Source organism: Heptranchias perlo, chromosome 24, assembly GCF_035084215.1.
Source record: "Heptranchias perlo isolate sHepPer1 chromosome 24, sHepPer1.hap1, whole genome shotgun sequence".
In the NCBI taxonomy this organism is placed as follows: domain Eukaryota; kingdom Metazoa; phylum Chordata; class Chondrichthyes; order Hexanchiformes; family Hexanchidae; genus Heptranchias; species Heptranchias perlo.
The window spans coordinates 801,826-819,848 of NC_090348.1; the positions used below are offsets into that span (position 1 = coordinate 801,826).

At 46.4% G+C, this 18,023-nt stretch overlaps 1 protein-coding gene across 1 annotated transcript in view; it reads right to left on the reverse strand.

Moving 5' to 3' along the window:
- Positions 1-4,285: 4,285 nt before the first annotated feature.
- The window catches only part of LOC137341903 (chloride anion exchanger-like), a 76,204-nt gene continuing 62,466 nt past the window's right edge, over positions 4,286-18,023 (reverse strand). The window contains exon 10 of the mRNA XM_068005409.1: positions 4,286-4,357. Within this exon, the coding sequence (XP_067861510.1) occupies positions 4,286-4,357 (72 nt within the window). The remainder of the gene's footprint in view (positions 4,358-18,023) is intronic.

Genomic DNA, 18,023 nt, shown 5'->3' on the forward strand with positions numbered 1-18,023 from the left:
ATTTGTTTGTTCTTTGTTCTTTTCAGTAACTATTTTAAACCTAATGAGATTATGATCACTGCTGCCCCATTGAAACATGATCCACCTGCCCCACTTCATTCTCCACACCGAGTCCACTGCTGTACTCACATTCACTCTATCACCCTCTCACATTCACTCTATCACACTCTCACATTCACTCTATCACACTCTCACATTCACTCTATCACCCTCTCACATTCACTCTATCACACTCTCACACATTCACTCTCTCACATTCACTCTCTCACATTCACTCTCACGCTCTCTCACCCTTTCACTCATGGTTTAGGGCCACTGAAAGATGATGCGATTGGTTTGGATTTCAGCACAGGGAGGAGGGAGATTGTGTGGGACAGGGGATTTACAGTTTTGGGGGAACAAGAGAGGTGAGAATGTTCCATAGCAACTAGAATAGCCTGTTCTGAATCTCCATACCATATTTACAGTGATGACTTTTGTAAACTCCTTTTACAGGGTATTAGAAGGGGAGGATTTGAAGACAGGAAACTCAAACCAAAGATCATTTCAAGATCTGAGAGAGTCACTCGATTCACCAGGACTTGAATATCATCGGCCTTTGAATGTAGAAGGAGAAATGTTTGTCTGTTCTGTCTGTGGGAGAAGATTTCAAACATCAGTGTGAGTGGAAAAGCAACGAGACACACACTGAGTGAGAGTGTTCCAGTGCACTGACTGTGGAAAGAGCTTTAACCAGTTACACAGCCTGAAAACACATCACACCAATCACAGCGGGGAGAAACCATACACGTGTTCTGTGTGTGGACGAGGCTTCGACTGATCGTCCAACCTGGAGAGACACAAGGACACCCGGACCACGGAGAAACCGTGGAAATGTGGGGACTGTGGGAAGGGATTCAATTACCCGTCACAGCTGGAAACTCATCGACGCAGTCACACCGGGGTGAGGCCGTTCACCTGCTCCGTGTGTGGGAAGGGATTCGCTCAGTCACACGACCTCCTCTTACACCAGCGCATTCACACTGGGGAGAGGCCGTTCACCTGCTCCGTGTGTGGGAAGAGATTCATTTGGTCATCCAACCTGCTGAGAAACCAGCGAGTTCACACTGATAATAGACCTTTCACATGTTCTGACTGTGAGAAGAGGTTTAAAAGCAAATGTAATCTGCTGGGACACCAACGCACTCACACTGAGGAGAGACCGTTCATCTGCCCCGTGTATAGGAAGGGATTCACTCGGTCATCCACCCTGCTGACACACCAGCGAGTTCACACTGGGGAGAGACCTGTTAAATGTTCTGACTGTGAGAAGAGGTTTAAAGTCAGAAACGAATTGCTGAGACATCGCCGCACTCACACTGGGGGGGGGGGGGCGGGGGGTGACTGTTCACCTGCTCCGTGTATGGGAAGGGATTCACTTGGTCATCCACCCTGCTGAGACACCAGCGAGTTCACTCTGGTGAGAGACCTTTAAATGCTCTGACTGTGGAAAGAGCTTTAAAAGCACAAACAAACTGCTGGAACACCAACGCACTCACACTGGGGAGAGACCGTTCATCTGCTCCGTGTGTGGGAAGGGATTCACTCGGTCATCACACCTGACGCACCCGCGAGTTCACACCGATGAAAGACCTTTTAAATGCTCTGACTGTGAGAAGAGGTGTAAAACCAAAAGGAATCTGCTGACACACCAACGCACTCACACTGGGGAGAGACCGTTCACCTGCTCTGTGTCCGGGAAGGGATTCAGTATTTCATCCGAACTGCTGACGCACCAGCGAGTTCACTCTGATGAGAGACCTTTCAAATGTTCTGAATCTGGGAAGAGATTTAAATTCAGAAACAAACTGCTGGACCACCAACGCACTGACACTGGGGAGAGGCCGTTCAACCGCTCTAAGTGTAAGAAGAGATTCACTCGGGCATCCCACCTTCTGTCACACCAGCGAGTTCACAATGGGGAGAGACCCGTTCACCAGCTCCATGTGTAGGAAGGAATTCACTCGGTCATCCACCCTGCTGACACACCAGCGAGTTCACTCTGAAGAGAGACCTGTTAAATGTTCTGACTGTGAGAAGAGGTTTAAAGGCAGAAATGAATTGCTGAGATATCGCCGCACTCACACTGGGGGGAGACTGTTCACCTGCTGCGTGTGTAAGAAGAGATTCACTCGGTCATCCCACCTTCTGTCACACCAGGGAGTTCACTCTGATGAGACACCGTTTAAATGTTCTGACTGTGAGAAGAGGTTTAAAAGCAGAAACGAATTGCTGAGACGCCAACGCACTCATACTGGGGAGAGGCCATTCATCTGCTCCGTTTGTAAGAAGAGATTTACTCGGTCATCCCACCTTCTGACACACCAACGTACTCACCCTGGGGAGAGACCTTTAATTGTTCTGACTTTAAAAGCAGAAATGAACTGCTGACACATTAATGCACACCCATTGGAGTGAGACTGTTCACCTGCTCTGTGTGTGGGAAGGGATTCACTCAGTCATCACACATGCTGAGTCACCAGTGAGTTCACATATGAATGCAGGGGTCGGATTCTGCTCTTAATCCCATCCAGGACTGAACCATATTAGAGTCATAGAGGTCATAGAGTTATACAGCACGGATAGAGGCCCTTCGGCCCATCGTGTCCGCGCCGGCCATCAGCCCTGTCTACACTAATCCCATATTCCAGCATTTGGTCCGTAGCCTTGTATGCTATGGCATTTCAAGTGCTCATCCAAATGCTTCTTGAATGTTGTGAGGGTTCCTGCCTCCACAACCCTTTCAGGCAGTGAGTTCCAGACTCCAACCACCCTCTGGGTGAAAAAGTTCTTTCTCAAATCCCCTCTAAACCTCCCGCCTTTTACCTTGAATCTATGTCCCCTTGTTATAGAACCCTCAACGAAGGGAAAAAGCTCCTTAGTATCCATCCTATCTGTGCCCCTCATAATTTTGTACACCTCAATCATGTCCCCCCTCAGCCTCCTCTGCTCCAAGGAAAACAAACCCAATCTTCCCAGTCTCTCTTCATAGCTGAAGCGCTCCAGCCCTGGTAACATCCTGGTGAATCTCCTCTGCACCCTCTCCAAAGCGATCACATCCTTCCTGTAGTGTGGCGACCAGAACTGCACACAGTACTCCAGCTGTGGCCTAACCAGTGTTTTATACAGCTCCATCATAACCTCCTTGCTCTTATATTCTATGCCTCGGCTAATAAAGGCAAGTATCCCATATGCCTTCTTTACCACCTTATCTACCTGTTCCGCCGCCTTCAGGGATCTGTGAACTTGCACACCAAGATCCCTCTGACCCTCTGTCTTGCCTAGGGTCCTCCCATTCATTGTGTATTCCCTTGCCTTGTTAGTCCCTCCAAAGTGCATCACCTCGCACTTTTCCGGGTTAAATTCCATTTGCCGCTGTTCCGCCCATCTGACCAACCCATCTATATCGTCCTGCAGACTGAGGCTATCCTCCTCGCTATTTACCACCCTACCAATTTTTGTATCATCAGCGAACTTACTGATCATACCTTTTACATTCATGTCCAAGTCATTCTGACAGTTGGGGGTTGTTTCTTCTGATGTTAATAATCCCTGTAACTGGGCTGGAGTTTAATATTCTGGATATCTATTAAATAAATCAACTTTATTTTAAACACCTTGTTGTAGATTTTGGTCTTTCCCACCTGAGTGTTTAGCATCGCCTGTCTGGAGCTCAGAAAGTACAATCTGGGGGGAGGATCGTCCTTCAGGACCACACTGAGAGGGGCAAACGGCACTTTGATCTTTCTCATCTCTCTTCACTGACAGCAAAGTCACCGTGCGGTGTCCAGTTTAAAAATGACTGTGATCATTATTCTATGAAGATTTCACCTGTTTGAGTGACAGTCCTGAGTCTACCATTTAAGGCAGGCGTTAACTCATTTAAAATAAACCCGTTTAAAATAAATGGGTTAAAGTCTGCATCAAAATAGCAGAGGGAGGAGTTCACAGGAGCCTGTTAACTGCTGGCACAATTATACAACAGTCATTTGATCTCCAGATAAAGAAGGATCTGCAGTGTATTTCCAGAATTCACGGTTTTATTGATGTTTGTTTGTTAGACACCAGGATAATGAAAAGTACACGACCCGGACCATCCACGGTGTGGGGACGATCCCGACATTTACTCTAGGTTCTCTCCCACTGTGATACCTGGCACCTCTTAGCTTGAACCATTGAATCAACGTTTGGAGTAAATGACTGGGCTGAGGCCTGTTTTGGATAAAAACATGAGGAGAACTTGTCATTACAGAACTTTGAAAGTGAATTCCACAGTCTCACAATGCCCTCTGTAAAGAAGTTTCTCTTGATCACTGCTCTAAAACAGAAAATAGGGGTTAAGGGCAGCTAGTAAGACTGGTAAGAGGTGGAAAGTGGTGTCCCTCAATGAGCAGTGCGGGGACCACTGTTCACAATTTACATAAACGATTTGAACTCGGGAATCGGATGTACAATTACAAAATTTACAGATGACACCAGATTGTGGCGGAGGGTGGGGTGAGGAAAGGTGGTTATTTGTATAGTTAATACTGATGAAGACTAAGACAAAATACAAGAAGGCATTAATAAACTTGCAGTTTGGACTGTAATTGGCAAAGGGATTTTAAAAAGATGAGGGTGAAGTGGAGAATTTTGGTAGCAAGAACAAGGGGGCCACACAATGCTTGGAAAATAAGTGTAAATCGGGTAGAAGAGCAAAGGATTCTAGGGGCACACAAGTCACTAAAAGTAGTGACGCGGGTTGAAATGGCCATAAAAAAGCAAACCAAGTACTGGGGTTCATTTCTGGAGGGATAAAATTGAAATGCAGAGAAGTTATGTTCAACTTGTATAGAACTTTTATTAGACTACATTTGGAGTACTGTGCACAGTTTTGGTCTCCTTATTATAAAATGGATATACAGGCACTGGAGAAGGTGCAAAAAAGGATTCAAAAGGATGTCACCATATGAGTGTTCCCTGTACTTGGTGTCCCAGTGTAAGTGGTCCCGGTATTTAGTGTCCCAGTGTAAGTGGTCCCGGTATTTAGTGTCCCAGTGTAAGTGGTCCCGGTATTTAGTGTCCCAGTGTAAGTAGTCCCGGTATTTAGTGTCCCAGTGTAAGTAGTCCCGGTATTTGGTGTCCCAGTGTAAGTGGTCCCGGTATTTAGTGTCCCAGTGTAAGTGGTCCCGGTATTTAGTGTCCCAGTGTAAGTAGTCCCGGTATTTAGTGTCCCAGTGTAAGTGGTCCCGGTATTTAGTGTCCCAGTGTAAGTGGTCCCGGTATTTAGTGTCCCAGTGTAAGTGGTCCCGGTATTTAGTGTCCCAGTGTAAGTGGTCCCGGTATTTAGTGTCCCAGTGTAAGTGGTCCCGGTATTTAGTGTCCCAGTGTAAGTGGTCCCGGTATTTAGTGTCCCAGTGTAAGTGGTCCCGGTATTTAGTGTCCCAGTGTAAGTGGTCCCGGTATTTAGTGTCCCAGTGTAAGCGGTCCCGGTATTTAGTGTCCCAGTGTAAGCAGTCCCGGTATTTAGTGTCCCAGTGTAAGTGGTCCCGGTATTTAGTGTCCCAGTGTAAGTGGTCCCGGTATTTAGTGTCCCAGTGTAAGTGGTCCCGGTATTTAGTGTCCCAGTGTAAGTAGTCCCGGTATTTAGTGTCCCAGTGTAAGTGGTCCCGGTATTTAGTGTCCCAGTGTAAGTGGTCCCGGTATTTAGTGTCCCAGTGTAAGTGGTCCCGGTATTTAGTGTCTCAGTGTAAGTGGTCCCGGTATTTAGTGTCTCAGTGTAAGTGGTCCCGGTATTTAGTGTCCCAGTGTAAGTGGTCCCGGTATTTAGTGTCCCAGTGTAAGTGGTCCCGGTATTTAGTGTCCCAGTGTAAGTGGTCCCGGTATTTAGTGTCTCAGTGTAAGTGGTCCCGGTATTTAGTGTCTCAGTGTAAGTGGTCCCGGTATTTAGTGTCCCAGTGTAAGTGGTCCCGGTATTTAGTGTCCCAGTGTAAGTGGTCCCGGTATTTAGTGTCCCAGTGTAAGTGGTCCCGGTATTTAGTGTCTCAGTGTAAGTGGTCCCGGTATTTAGTGTCCCAGTGTAAGTGGTCCCGGTATTTAGTGTCCCAGTGTAAGTGGTCCCGGTATTTAGTGTCCCAGTGTAAGTGGTCCCGGTATTTAGTGTCTCAGTGTAAGTGGTCCCGGTATTTAGTGTCTCAGTGTAAGTGGTCCCGGTATTTAGTGTCCCAGTGTAAGTGGTCCCGGTATTTAGTGTCCCAGTGTAAGTGGTCCCGGTATTTAGTGTCCCAGTGTAAGTGGTCCCGGTATTTAGTGTCCCAGTGTAAGTGGTCCCGGTATTTAGTGTCCCAGTGTAAGTGGTCCCTTTTGTTTTGAGGCATCGCTCGTGGCATTTTTCTCCTCTTTCCACCTTTACAAAAATTGTTGCCAGCTTATTAAAGCCATTAACTGGCTCTCGGGTAGTACACAGAATAAAGTAACCTAAGTTTCCCTGAGAATGACAGGTTTGAATTCGAGTTGGACATTCAGCAATTAAACCAGACTAGCGGGGGGCGGGGGGCGGGGGGCGGGGGGCGGGCCTGAGGTGCGAATTAGTAACTGAAAAGTGGCGGCCAGTTAACTTATCACCATGGGGGAGGGCCCGAGCTCTCGGGTTTCTGTAGAATGTATTTATTTATTTTGTTTGTTGCATCCCTGGCGCCAACCTCGATGGGATGACAATCATTAACTTTCCGTTCATCAATTCCGGCTTTCAATGGCGGGGTAATTGCCCAGAATCCCCCGCGGCTCAGACTGTGCCCAACTAATGACAACGGGAGACCAGTGCGCAGGCGCAGGACGGTCAGTGCTCTGAGCATGCGCAGTGCGAATGGCGGCAATAGACTGAGTGGAAACAGGCGAGACGGAGGCCGGGAGGAGAACGGGGAGGAATTGGATCTGTGGGTGGGCGGGAATCTTCACAAACTCATGGTGGCGGCTTGAGGACACAAATAAGAGGAAGAAGACCCCGTGTTTGCACTTCGGTGACAGGCCCGTCCGGCGGCCGCCATCGTGCGAGAGGAAGTCATGTTGGAACTAAGGAGCATGCGCGGCCATCTTGGTACAGGTGCAAAAAAGTGGGCGGGGCTTCAGGGTTCCAGTGACCGGTAACAAAGAGTGGGCGGGGCTTCAGGGTCCCAGTGACCGGTAACAATGAGTTGGGCGGGGCTTCAGGGTCCCAGTGACCAGGAACAATGAGTGGGCGGGGCTTCAGGGTCCCAGTGACCAGGAACAATGAGTGGGCGGGGCTTCAGGGTCCCAGTGACCAGTAACAATGAGTGGGCGGGGCCTCAGGTTCCCAGTGACCGGTAACAATGAGTGGGCGGGGCCTCAGGTTCCCAGTGACCGGTAAAAAAGAGTGGGCGGGGCTTCAGGGTCCCATTGACCGGTAACAATGAGTGGGCGGGGCTTCAGGGTCCCAGTGACCGGTAAAAAAGAGTGGGCGGGGCTTCAGGGTCCCAGTGACCAGGAACAATGAGTGGGCGGGGCTTCAGGGTCCCAGTGACCAGTAACAATGAGTGGGCGGGGCCTCAGGTTCCCAGTGACCGGTAACAATGAGTGGACGGGGCTTCAGGGTCCCAGTGACCAGTAAAAAAGAGTGGGCGGGGCTTCAGGGTCCCATTGACCGGTAACAATGAGTGGGTGGGGCTTCAGGGTCCCAGTGACCAGTAACAATGAGTGGGCGGGGCTTCCGGGTCCCAGTGACCAGTAACAATGAGTGGGTGGGGCTTCAGGGTCCCAGTGACCGGTAACAAAGAGTGGGCGGGGCTTCAGGGTCCCAGTGACTGGTAACAAAGAGTGGGCGGGGCTTCATGGCCCCATTGACCGGTAACAATGAGTGGGCGGGGCTTCAGGGTCCCAGTGACCGGTAAAAAAGAGTGGGCGGGGCTTCAGGGTCCCAGTGACCAGGAACAATGAGTGGGCGGGGCTTCAGGGTCCCAGTGACCAGTAACAATGAGTGGGCGGGGCCTCAGGTTCCCAGTGACCGGTAACAATGAGTGGACGGGGCTTCAGGGTCCCAGTGACCAGTAAAAAAGAGTGGGCGGGGCTTCAGGGTCCCATTGACCGGTAACAATGAGTGGGTGGGGCTTCAGGGTCCCAGTGACCAGTAACAATGAGTGGGCGGGGCTTCCGGGTCCCAGTGACCAGTAACAATGAGTGGGTGGGGCTTCAGGGTCCCAGTGACCGGTAACAAAGAGTGGGCGGGGCTTCAGGGTCCCAGTGACTGGTAACAAAGAGTGGGCGGGGCTTCATGGCCCCAGTGACCGGTAACAATGAGTGGGCGGGGCTTCAGGGTCCCAGTGACCAGTAACAATGATTGGGCGGGGGGACAGGGTCCCAGTGACCAGTAACAATGAGTGGGCGGGGCTTCAGGGTCCCAGTGACCGGTAACAATGAGTGGGCGGGGCTTCAGGGTCCCAGTGACCGGTAACAATGAGTGGGCGGGGCTTCAGGGTCCCAGTGACCAGTAACAATGAGTGGGCGGGGCTTCAGGGTCACAGTGACCGGTAACAATGAGTGGGCGGGGCTTCAGGGTCCCAGTGACCAGGAACAATGAGTGGGCGGGGCTTCAGGGTCCCAGTGACCAGTAACAATGAGTGGGCGGGGCTTCAGGGTCCCAGTGACCAGTAACAATGAGTGGGCGGGGCTTCAGGGTCCCAGTGACCGGTAAAAAAGAGTGGACGGGGCTTCAGGGTCCCAGTGACCGGTAACAATGAGTGGGCGGGGCTTCAGGGTCCCAGTGACCGGTAAAAAAGAGTGGACGGGGCTTCAGGGTCCCAGTGACCAGTAACAATGAGTGGGCGGGGCTTCAGGGTCCCAGTGACCGGTAAAAAAGAGTGGACGGGGCTTCAGGGTCCCAGTGACCGGTAACAATGAGTGGGCGGGGCTTCAGGGTCCCAGTGACCAGTAACAATGATTGGGAGGGGGGTCAGGGTCCCAGTGACCGGTAACAAAGAGTGGGCGGGGCTTCATGGCCCCAGTGACCGGTAACAATGAGTGGGCGGGGCTTCAGGGTCCCAGTGACCAGTAACAATGATTGGGAGGGGGGTCAGGGTCCCAGTGACCGGTAACAAAGAGTGGGAGGGGCTTCAGGGTCCCAGTGACCAGTAACAATGAGTGGGCGGGGCTTCAGGGTCCCAGTGACCGGTAACAATGAGTGGGCGGGGCTTCAGGGTCCCAGTGACCGGTAACAATGAGTGGGCGGGGCTTCATGGTCCCAGTGACCGGTAACAATGAGTGGGCGGGGCTTCATGGTCCCAGTGACCGGTAACAATGAGTGGGCGGGGCTTCAGGGTCCCAGTGACCGGTAACAAAGAGTGGGCGGGGCTTCATGGTCCCAGTGACCAGTAACAATTAGTGGGCGGGGCTTCAGGGTCCCAGTGACCAGTAACAATGAGTGGGCGGGGCTTCAGGGTCCCAGTGACCGGTAACAATGAGTGGGCGGGGCTTCAGGGTCCCAGTGACCAGTAACAATGAGTGGGCGGGGCCTCAGGTTCCCAGTGACCGGTAACAATGAGTGGGCAGGGCCTCATGTTCCCAGTGACCGGTAAAAAAGAGTGGGCGGGGCTTCAGGGTCCCAGTGACCAGTAACAATGAGTGGGCGGGCCTTCAGGGTCCCAGTGACCAGTAACAATGAGTGGGCGGGGCTTCAGGGTCCCAGTGACCGGTAACAATGAGTGGGCGGGGCTTCAGGGTCCCAGTGACCAGTAACAATGAGTGGGCGGGGCCTCAGGTTCCCAGTGACCGGTAACAATGAGTGGGCGGGGCCTCAGGTTCCCAGTGACCGGTAAACAAGAGTGGGCGGGGCTTCAGGGTCCCAGTGACCAGTAACAATGAGTGGCCGGGGCTTCAGGGTCCCAGTGACCGGTAACAATGAGTGGGCGGGGCTTCAGGGTCCCAGTGACCGGTAACAATGAGTGGGCGGGGCTTCAGGGTCCCAGTGACCAGTAACAATGAGTGGGCGGGGCTTCAGGTTCCCAGTGACCGGTAACAATGAGTGGGCGGGGCCTCAGGTTCCCAGTGACCGGTAAAAAAGAGTGGGCGGGGCTTCAGGGTCCCAGTGACCAGTAACAATGAGTGGGCGGGGCTTCAGGGTCCCAGTGACCAGTAACAATGATTGGGCGGGGCTTCAGGGTCCCAGTGACCAGGAACAATGAGTGGGCGGGGCTTCAGGGTCCCAGTGACCAGTAACAATGAGTGGGCGGGGCCTCAGGTTCCCAGTGACCGGTAACAATGAGTGGGCGGGGCTTCAGGGTCCCAGTGACCAGTAAAAAAGAGTGGGCGGGGCTTCAGGGTCCCATTGACCGGTAACAATGAGTGGGTGGGGCTTCAGGCTCCCAGTGACCAGTAACAATGAGTGGGCGGGGCTTCAGGGTCCCAGTGACCAGTAACAATGAGTGGGCGGGGCTTCAGGGTCCCAGTGACCGGTAACAAAGAGTGGGCGGGGCTTCAGGGTCCCAGTGACCGGTAACAAAGAGTGGGCGGGGCTTCATGGCTCCATTGACCGGTAACAATGAGTGGGCGGGGCTTCAGGGTCCCAGTGACCAGTAACAATGATTGGGCGGGGGGTCAGGGTCCCAGTGACCAGTAACAATGAGTGGGCGGGGGGTCAGGGTCCCAGTGACCGGTAACAAAGAGTGGGCGGGGCTTCAGGGTCCCAGTGACCGGTAACCATGAGTGGACGGGGCTTCAGGGACCCAGTGACCAGTAAAAAAGAGTGGGCGGGGCTTCAGGGTCCCATTGACCGGTAACAATGAGTGGGTGGGGCTTCAGGGTCCCAGTGACCAGTAACAATGAGTGGGCGGGGCTTCCGGGTCCCAGTGACCAGTAACAATGAGTGGGTGGGGCTTCAGGGTCCCAGTGACCGGTAACAAAGAGTGGGCGGGGCTTCAGGGTCCCAGTGACTGGTAACAAAGAGTGGGCGGGGCTTCATGGCCCCAGTGACCGGTAACAATGAGTGGGCGGGGCTTCAGGGTCCCAGTGACCAGTAACAATGATTGGGCGGGGGGTCAGGGTCCCAGTGACCAGTAACAATGAGTGGGCGGGGCTTCAGGGTCCCAGTGACCGGTAACAATGAGTGGGCGGGGCTTCAGGGTCCCAGTGACCGGTAACAATGAGTGGGCGGGGCTTCAGGGTCCCAGTGACCAGTAACAATGAGTGGGCGGGGCTTCAGGGTCACAGTGACCGGTAACAATGAGTGGGCGGGGCTTCAGGGTCCCAGTGACCAGGAACAATGAGTGGGCGGGGCTTCAGGGTCCCAGTGACCAGTAACAATGAGTGGGCGGGGCTTCAGGGTCCCAGTGACCAGTAACAATGAGTGGGCGGGGCTTCAGGGTCCCAGTGACCGGTAAAAAAGAGTGGACGGGGCTTCAGGGTCCCAGTGACCGGTAACAATGAGTGGGCGGGGCTTCAGGGTCCCAGTGACCAGTAACAATGATTGGGAGGGGGGTCAGGGTCCCAGTGACCGGTAACAAAGAGTGGGCGGGGCTTCATGGCCCCAGTGACCGGTAACAATGAGTGGGCGGGGCTTCAGGGTCCCAGTGACCAGTAACAATGATTGGGAGGGGGGTCAGGGTCCCAGTGACCGGTAACAAAGAGTGGGAGGGGCTTCAGGGTCCCAGTGACCAGTAACAATGAGTGGGCGGGGCTTCAGGGTCCCAGTGACCGGTAACAATGAGTGGGCGGGGCTTCAGGGTCCCAGTGACCGGTAACAATGAGTGGGCGGGGCTTCATGGTCCCAGTGACCGGTAACAATGAGTGGGCGGGGCTTCAGGGTCCCAGTGACCGGTAACAAAGAGTGGGCGGGGCTTCATGGTCCCAGTGACCAGTAACAATTAGTGGGCGGGGCTTCAGGGTCCCAGTGACCAGTAACAATGAGTGGGCGGGGCTTCAGGGTCCCAGTGACCGGTAACAATGAGTGGGCGGGGCTTCAGGGTCCCAGTGACCAGTAACAATGAGTGGGCGGGGCCTCAGGTTCCCAGTGACCGGTAACAATGAGTGGGCGGGGCCTCAGGTTCCCAGTGACCGGTAAAAAAGAGTGGGCGGGGCTTCAGGGTCCCAGTGACCAGTAACAATGAGTGGGCGGGGCTTCAGGGTCCCAGTGACCAGTAACAATGAGTGGGCGGGGCTTCAGGGTCCCAGTGACCGGTAACAATGAGTGGGCGGGGCTTCAGGGTCCCAGTGACCAGTAACACTGAGTGGGCGGGGCCTCAGGTTCCCAGTGACCGGTAACAATGAGTGGGCGGGGCCTCAGGTTCCCAGTGACCGGTAAACAAGAGTGGGCGGGGCTGCAGGGTCCCAGTGACCAGTAACAATGAGTGGCCGGGGCTTCAGGGTCCCAGTGACCGGTAACAATGAGTGGGCGGGGCTTCAGGGTCCCAGTGACCGGTAACAATGAGTGGGCGGGGCTTCAGGGTCCCAGTGACCAGTAACAATGAGTGGGCGGGGCTTCAGGTTCCCAGTGACCGGTAACAATGAGTGGGCGGGGCCTCAGGTTCCCAGTGACCGGTAAAAAAGAGTGGGCGGGGCTTCAGGGTCCCAGTGACCAGTAACAATGAGTGGGCGGGGCTTCAGGGTCCCAGTGACCAGTAACAATGATTGGGCGGGGCTTCAGGGTCCCAGTGACCAGGAACAATGAGTGGGCGGGGCTTCAGGGTCCCAGTGACCAGTAACAATGAGTGGGCGGGGCCTCAGGTTCCCAGTGACCGGTAACAATGAGTGGGCGGGGCCTCAGGTTCCCAGTGACCGGTAAAAAAGAGTGGGCGGGGTTTCAGGGTCCCAGTGACCAGTAACAATGAGTGGGCGGGGCTTCAGGGTCCCAGTGACCGGTAACAATGAGTGGGCGGGGCTTCAGGGTCCCAGTGACCAGTAAAAAAGAGTGGGCGGGGCTTCAGGGTCCCATTGACCGGTAACAATGAGTGGGTGGGGCTTCAGGCTCCCAGTGACCAGTAACAATGAGTGGGCGGGGCTTCAGGGTCCCAGTGACCAGTAACAATGAGTGGGCGGGGCTTCAGGGTCCCAGTGACCGGTAACAAAGAGTGGGCGGGGCTTCAGGATCCCAGTGACCGGTAACAAAGAGTGGGCGGGGCTTCATGGCTCCATTGACCGGTAACAATGAGTGGGCGGGGCTTCAGGGTCCCAGTGACCAGTAACAATGATTGGGCGGGGGGTCAGGGTCCCAGTGACCAGTAACAATGAGTGGGCGGGGGGTCAGGGTCCCAGTGACCGGTAACAAAGAGTGGGCGGGGCTTCAGGGTCCCAGTGACCGGTAACCATGAGTGGGCGGGGCTTCAGGGTCCCAGTGACCGGTAACAATGAGTGGGCGGGGCTTCAGGGTCCCAGTGACCAGTAACAATGAGTGGGCGGGGCTTCAGGGTCCCAGTGACCGGTAACAATGAGTGGGCGGGGCTTCAGGGTCCCAGTGACCAGTAACAATGATTGGGAGGGGGGTCAGGGTCCCAGTGACCGGTAACAAAGAGTGGGCGGGGCTTCATGGCCCCAGTGACCGGTAACAATGAGTGGGCGGGGCTTCAGGGTCCCAGTGACCAGTAACAATGATTGGGAGGGGGGTCAGGGTCCCAGTGACCGGTAACAAAGAGTGGGCGGGGCTTCAGGGTCCCAGTGACCGGTAACAAAGAGTGGGAGGGGCTTCAGGGTCCCAGTGACCAGTAACAATGAGTGGGCGGGGCTTCAGGGTCCCAGTGACCGGTAACAATGAGTGGGCGGGGCTTCAGGGTCCCAGTGACCAGTAACAAAGAGTGGGCGGGGCTTCATGGTCCCAGTGACCGGTAACAATGAGTGGGCGGGGCTTCAGGGTCCCAGTGACCGGTAACAATGAGTGGGCGGGGCTTCATGGTCCCAGTGACCGGTAACAATGAGTGGGCGGGGCTTCAGGGTCCCAGTGACCGGTAACAAAGAGTGGGCGGGGCTTCATGGTCCCAGTGACCGGTAACAATGAGTGGGCGGGGCTTCAGAGTCCCAGTGACCGGTAACAATGAGCGGGCGGGGCTTCAGGGTCCCAGTGACCGGTAACAATGAGTGGGCGGGGCTTCAGGGTCCCAGTGACCGGTAACAAAGAGTGGGCGGGGCTTCAGGGTCCCAGTGACCGGTAACAAAGAGTGGGCGGGGCTTCAGGGTCCCAGTGACCGGTAACAATGAGTGGGCGGGGCTTCAGGGTCCCAGTGACCAGGAACAATGAGTGGGCGGGGCTTCAGGGTCCCAGTGACCAGGAACAATGAGTGGGCGGGGCTTCAGGGTCCCAGTGACCGGTAACAATGAGTGGGCGGGGGGTCAGGGTCCCAGTGACCAGTAACAATGAGTGGGCGGGGCTTCAGGGTCCCAGTGACCGGTAACAAAGAGTGGGCGGGGCTTCAGGGTCCCAGTGACCGGTAACAAAAAGTGGGCGGGGCTTCAGGGTCCCAGTGACCAGTAACAATGAGTGGGCGGGGCTTCAGGGTCCCAGTGACCGGTAACAAAGAGTGGGCGGGGCTTCAGGGTCCCAGTGACCGGTAACAAAGAGTGGGCGGGGCTTCAGGGTCCCAGTGACCGGTAACTATAAATAATTCAATAGTTTAATTGATAATGAATTGTTTAATTTATTATATCAGTAATTCAAGTGATTATATTGAAATGAATTGTTTAATTTATTATAAATATAATTCAAAGTTTATTTTGTGATATAAAAAATTCAATGGTTTAATTTATTATATGAATAATTCAAGTGATTATTTTTTAAATGAATTGTTTAATTTATTATAAAAATATTTCAAAGCATATTTTATTATATAAATAATTCAATAGTTTAATTTATAATGAATTGTTAAATTTATTATATGAATAATTCAAGTGATTATTTTAAAATGAATTGTTTAATTTATTATAAAAATAATTCAAAGTTTAATTTATTATATAAATAATTCAATAGGTAATTTATCATGCAAATAATTCAACAGTTAATTTTTAATGAATTGTTCAATTTATTTTATACATAATTCAAGTGATTATTTTTTTAAAAAATGATTAATTTATTCTAAAAATAATTCAAAGCTAAATTGATTGTACAAATAATTCAATAGTTTAATTGATTATATAGATAATTCAATAGTTTAATTAATAATGAATTGTTTAATTTATTATATAAATATTTCAACATGTTAATTAATAATGAATTGTTTAAATTATTTTATAAATAATTCAAAGTTTATTTTGTTACATAAATAATTCTATAGTTTAATTTACAATGAATTGTTTGATTTATTATATAAATAATTCAAGTGATTATTTTAAAATAAATTGATTAATTTATTATAAAAATAATTCAAAGCTTATTTTATTATATAAATAATTCAATAGTTTAATTTATTATGTCAATAATTCAATAGTTTAATACGTAATGAATAGTTGAATTTATTACATAAATAATTCAAGTGATTAGTTTAAAATAAATTGATAAATTTATTATAAAAATAATTCAAAGCTTATTTTATTATAAAAATAATTCTATAGTTTAATTTATTATCTAAATAATTCAATAGTTTAATGTAGAATGAATTGTTTAATTTATTATATAATAAATTGAAGTGATTATTTTTTAAATGAATTGTTTAATTTATTATAAAAATAATTCAAGGTTTAATTGATCATATAAATGATTCAATAGTTTAATTTGTAATGAATTGTTTAATTTATTACATAAATCATTCAAAAATTTAATTTATAATGAATTGTTTAATTTATTATATAAATAATTCAAGTGATGATTTTGAAATGAATTGTGTAATTTATTATATTAATAATTCAATAGTTTAACTTGTAATGAATTGTTTAATTTATTATACAAATAATTCAAGTGATTGTTTTAAAATGAATTGTTTAATTTATTATAAAAATAATTCAAAGTTTATTTTATGATATAAATAATTCTATAGTTTAATTTATTATATAAATAATTCAATAGTTTAATTCATAATGAATTGTTTAATTTATTATATAATGAATTGAAGTGATTATTTTTTAAATGAATTGTATAATTTATTATAAAAATAATTCAAGGTTCAAATGATTATATAAATAAATCAAGAGTTTAATTTGTAATGAATTGGTTAATTTATGATAGAAATAATTCAAGTGATTATTTTAAAATAAATTGATTAACTTATTATCGAAATAATTCAAAGCTTATTTGATTATATAAATAATTCAACAGATTGATTTATTATATAAATAATTCAATAGTTTAATTAATAATGATTTGTTTAATTTATTATATAAATCATTCAAAAATTTAATTTATAATGAATTGTTAAATTTTTTATATAAATGATTCAAGTGATTATTTTTTTAAAAATTGATTAATTTATTCTAAAAATAATTCAAAGCTAAATTGATTGTACAAATAATTCAATAGTTTAATTGATTATATAGATAATTCAATAGTTTAATTTATAATTAATTGTTTAATTTATTATATAAATAATTCAAGTGATTATTTTAAAATAAATTGATTAATTTATTATAAAAATAATTCAAAGTTTAATTTATTATATATACAATTCAAAAGTTCAATTTATTATCACCATAATTCAGTAGTTTAATTTAGAATGAATTCTTTAATTTATTATATCAAAAATTCAATAAGTTAATTTATTATGATTTGTTTAATTTATTATATAAATAATTCAAGTGATTATTTTTAAATGAATTGTTTGATTTATAAAAAAAAAGTTCCCAGTTTAATTTATTGTATTAATAATTCAATAGTTTAATTTAGTATATAAATAATTCAATAGTTTAATTTAGAATGAATTGGTTAATTTATTATAGAAATAATTCATGTGATTACTTCAAAATAAATTGATTAATTTATTATGAAATAACTCAAAGTACAAATTATTATATAAATAATTCAATAGTTTAATTTATAATGAATTGTTCAATTTATGATAAAAATAATTCAAAGTTTATAATTATTGAAAAATAATGCAATAGTTTATTTTATTATACAAATAATTCAATAGTTTAATTTATCATGAATTGTTTAGTTTATTTTATAAATAATTCAAGTGATTTTTAAAAAATAAATTGATTAATTTATTAAAAAAATAATTCAAAGCTAAATTTATTGTATAAATCATGCAATAGTTTAATTGATCATATAGATAATTCAATAGTTTAATTAATAATGAATTGTTTAATTTATTATATAAATATTTCAACATGTTAATTAATAATGAATTGTTTAAATTATTTTATAAATAATTCAAAGTTTATTTTGTTACATAAATAATTCTATAGTTTAATTTACAATGAATTGTTTGATTTATTATATAAATAATTCAAGTGATTATTTTAAAATAAATTGATTAATTTATTATAAAAATAATTCAAAGCTTATTTTATTATATAAATAATTCAATAGTTTAATTTATTATGTCAATAATTCAATAGTTTAATACGTAATGAATAGTTGAATTTATTACATAAATAATTCAAGTGATTAGTTTAAAATAAATTGATAAATTTATTATAAAAATAATTCAAAGCTTATTTTATTATAAAAATAATTCTATAGTTTAATTTATTATCTAAATAATTCAATAGTTTAATGTAGAATGAATTGTTTAATTTATTATATAATTAATTGAAGTGATTATTTTTTAAATGAATTGTTTAATTTATTATAAAAATAATTCAAGGTTTAATTGATCATATAAATGATTCAATAGTTTAATTTGTAATGAATTGTTTAATTTATTATATAAATCATTCAAAAATTTAATTTATAATGAATTGTTTAATTTATTATATAAATAATTCAAGTGATGATTTTGAAATGAATTGTGTAATTTATTATATTAATAATTCAATAGTTTAACTTGTAATGAATTGTTTAATTTATTATACAAATAATTCAAGTGATTGTTTTAAAATGAATTGTTTAATTTATTATAAAAATAATTCAAAGTTTATTT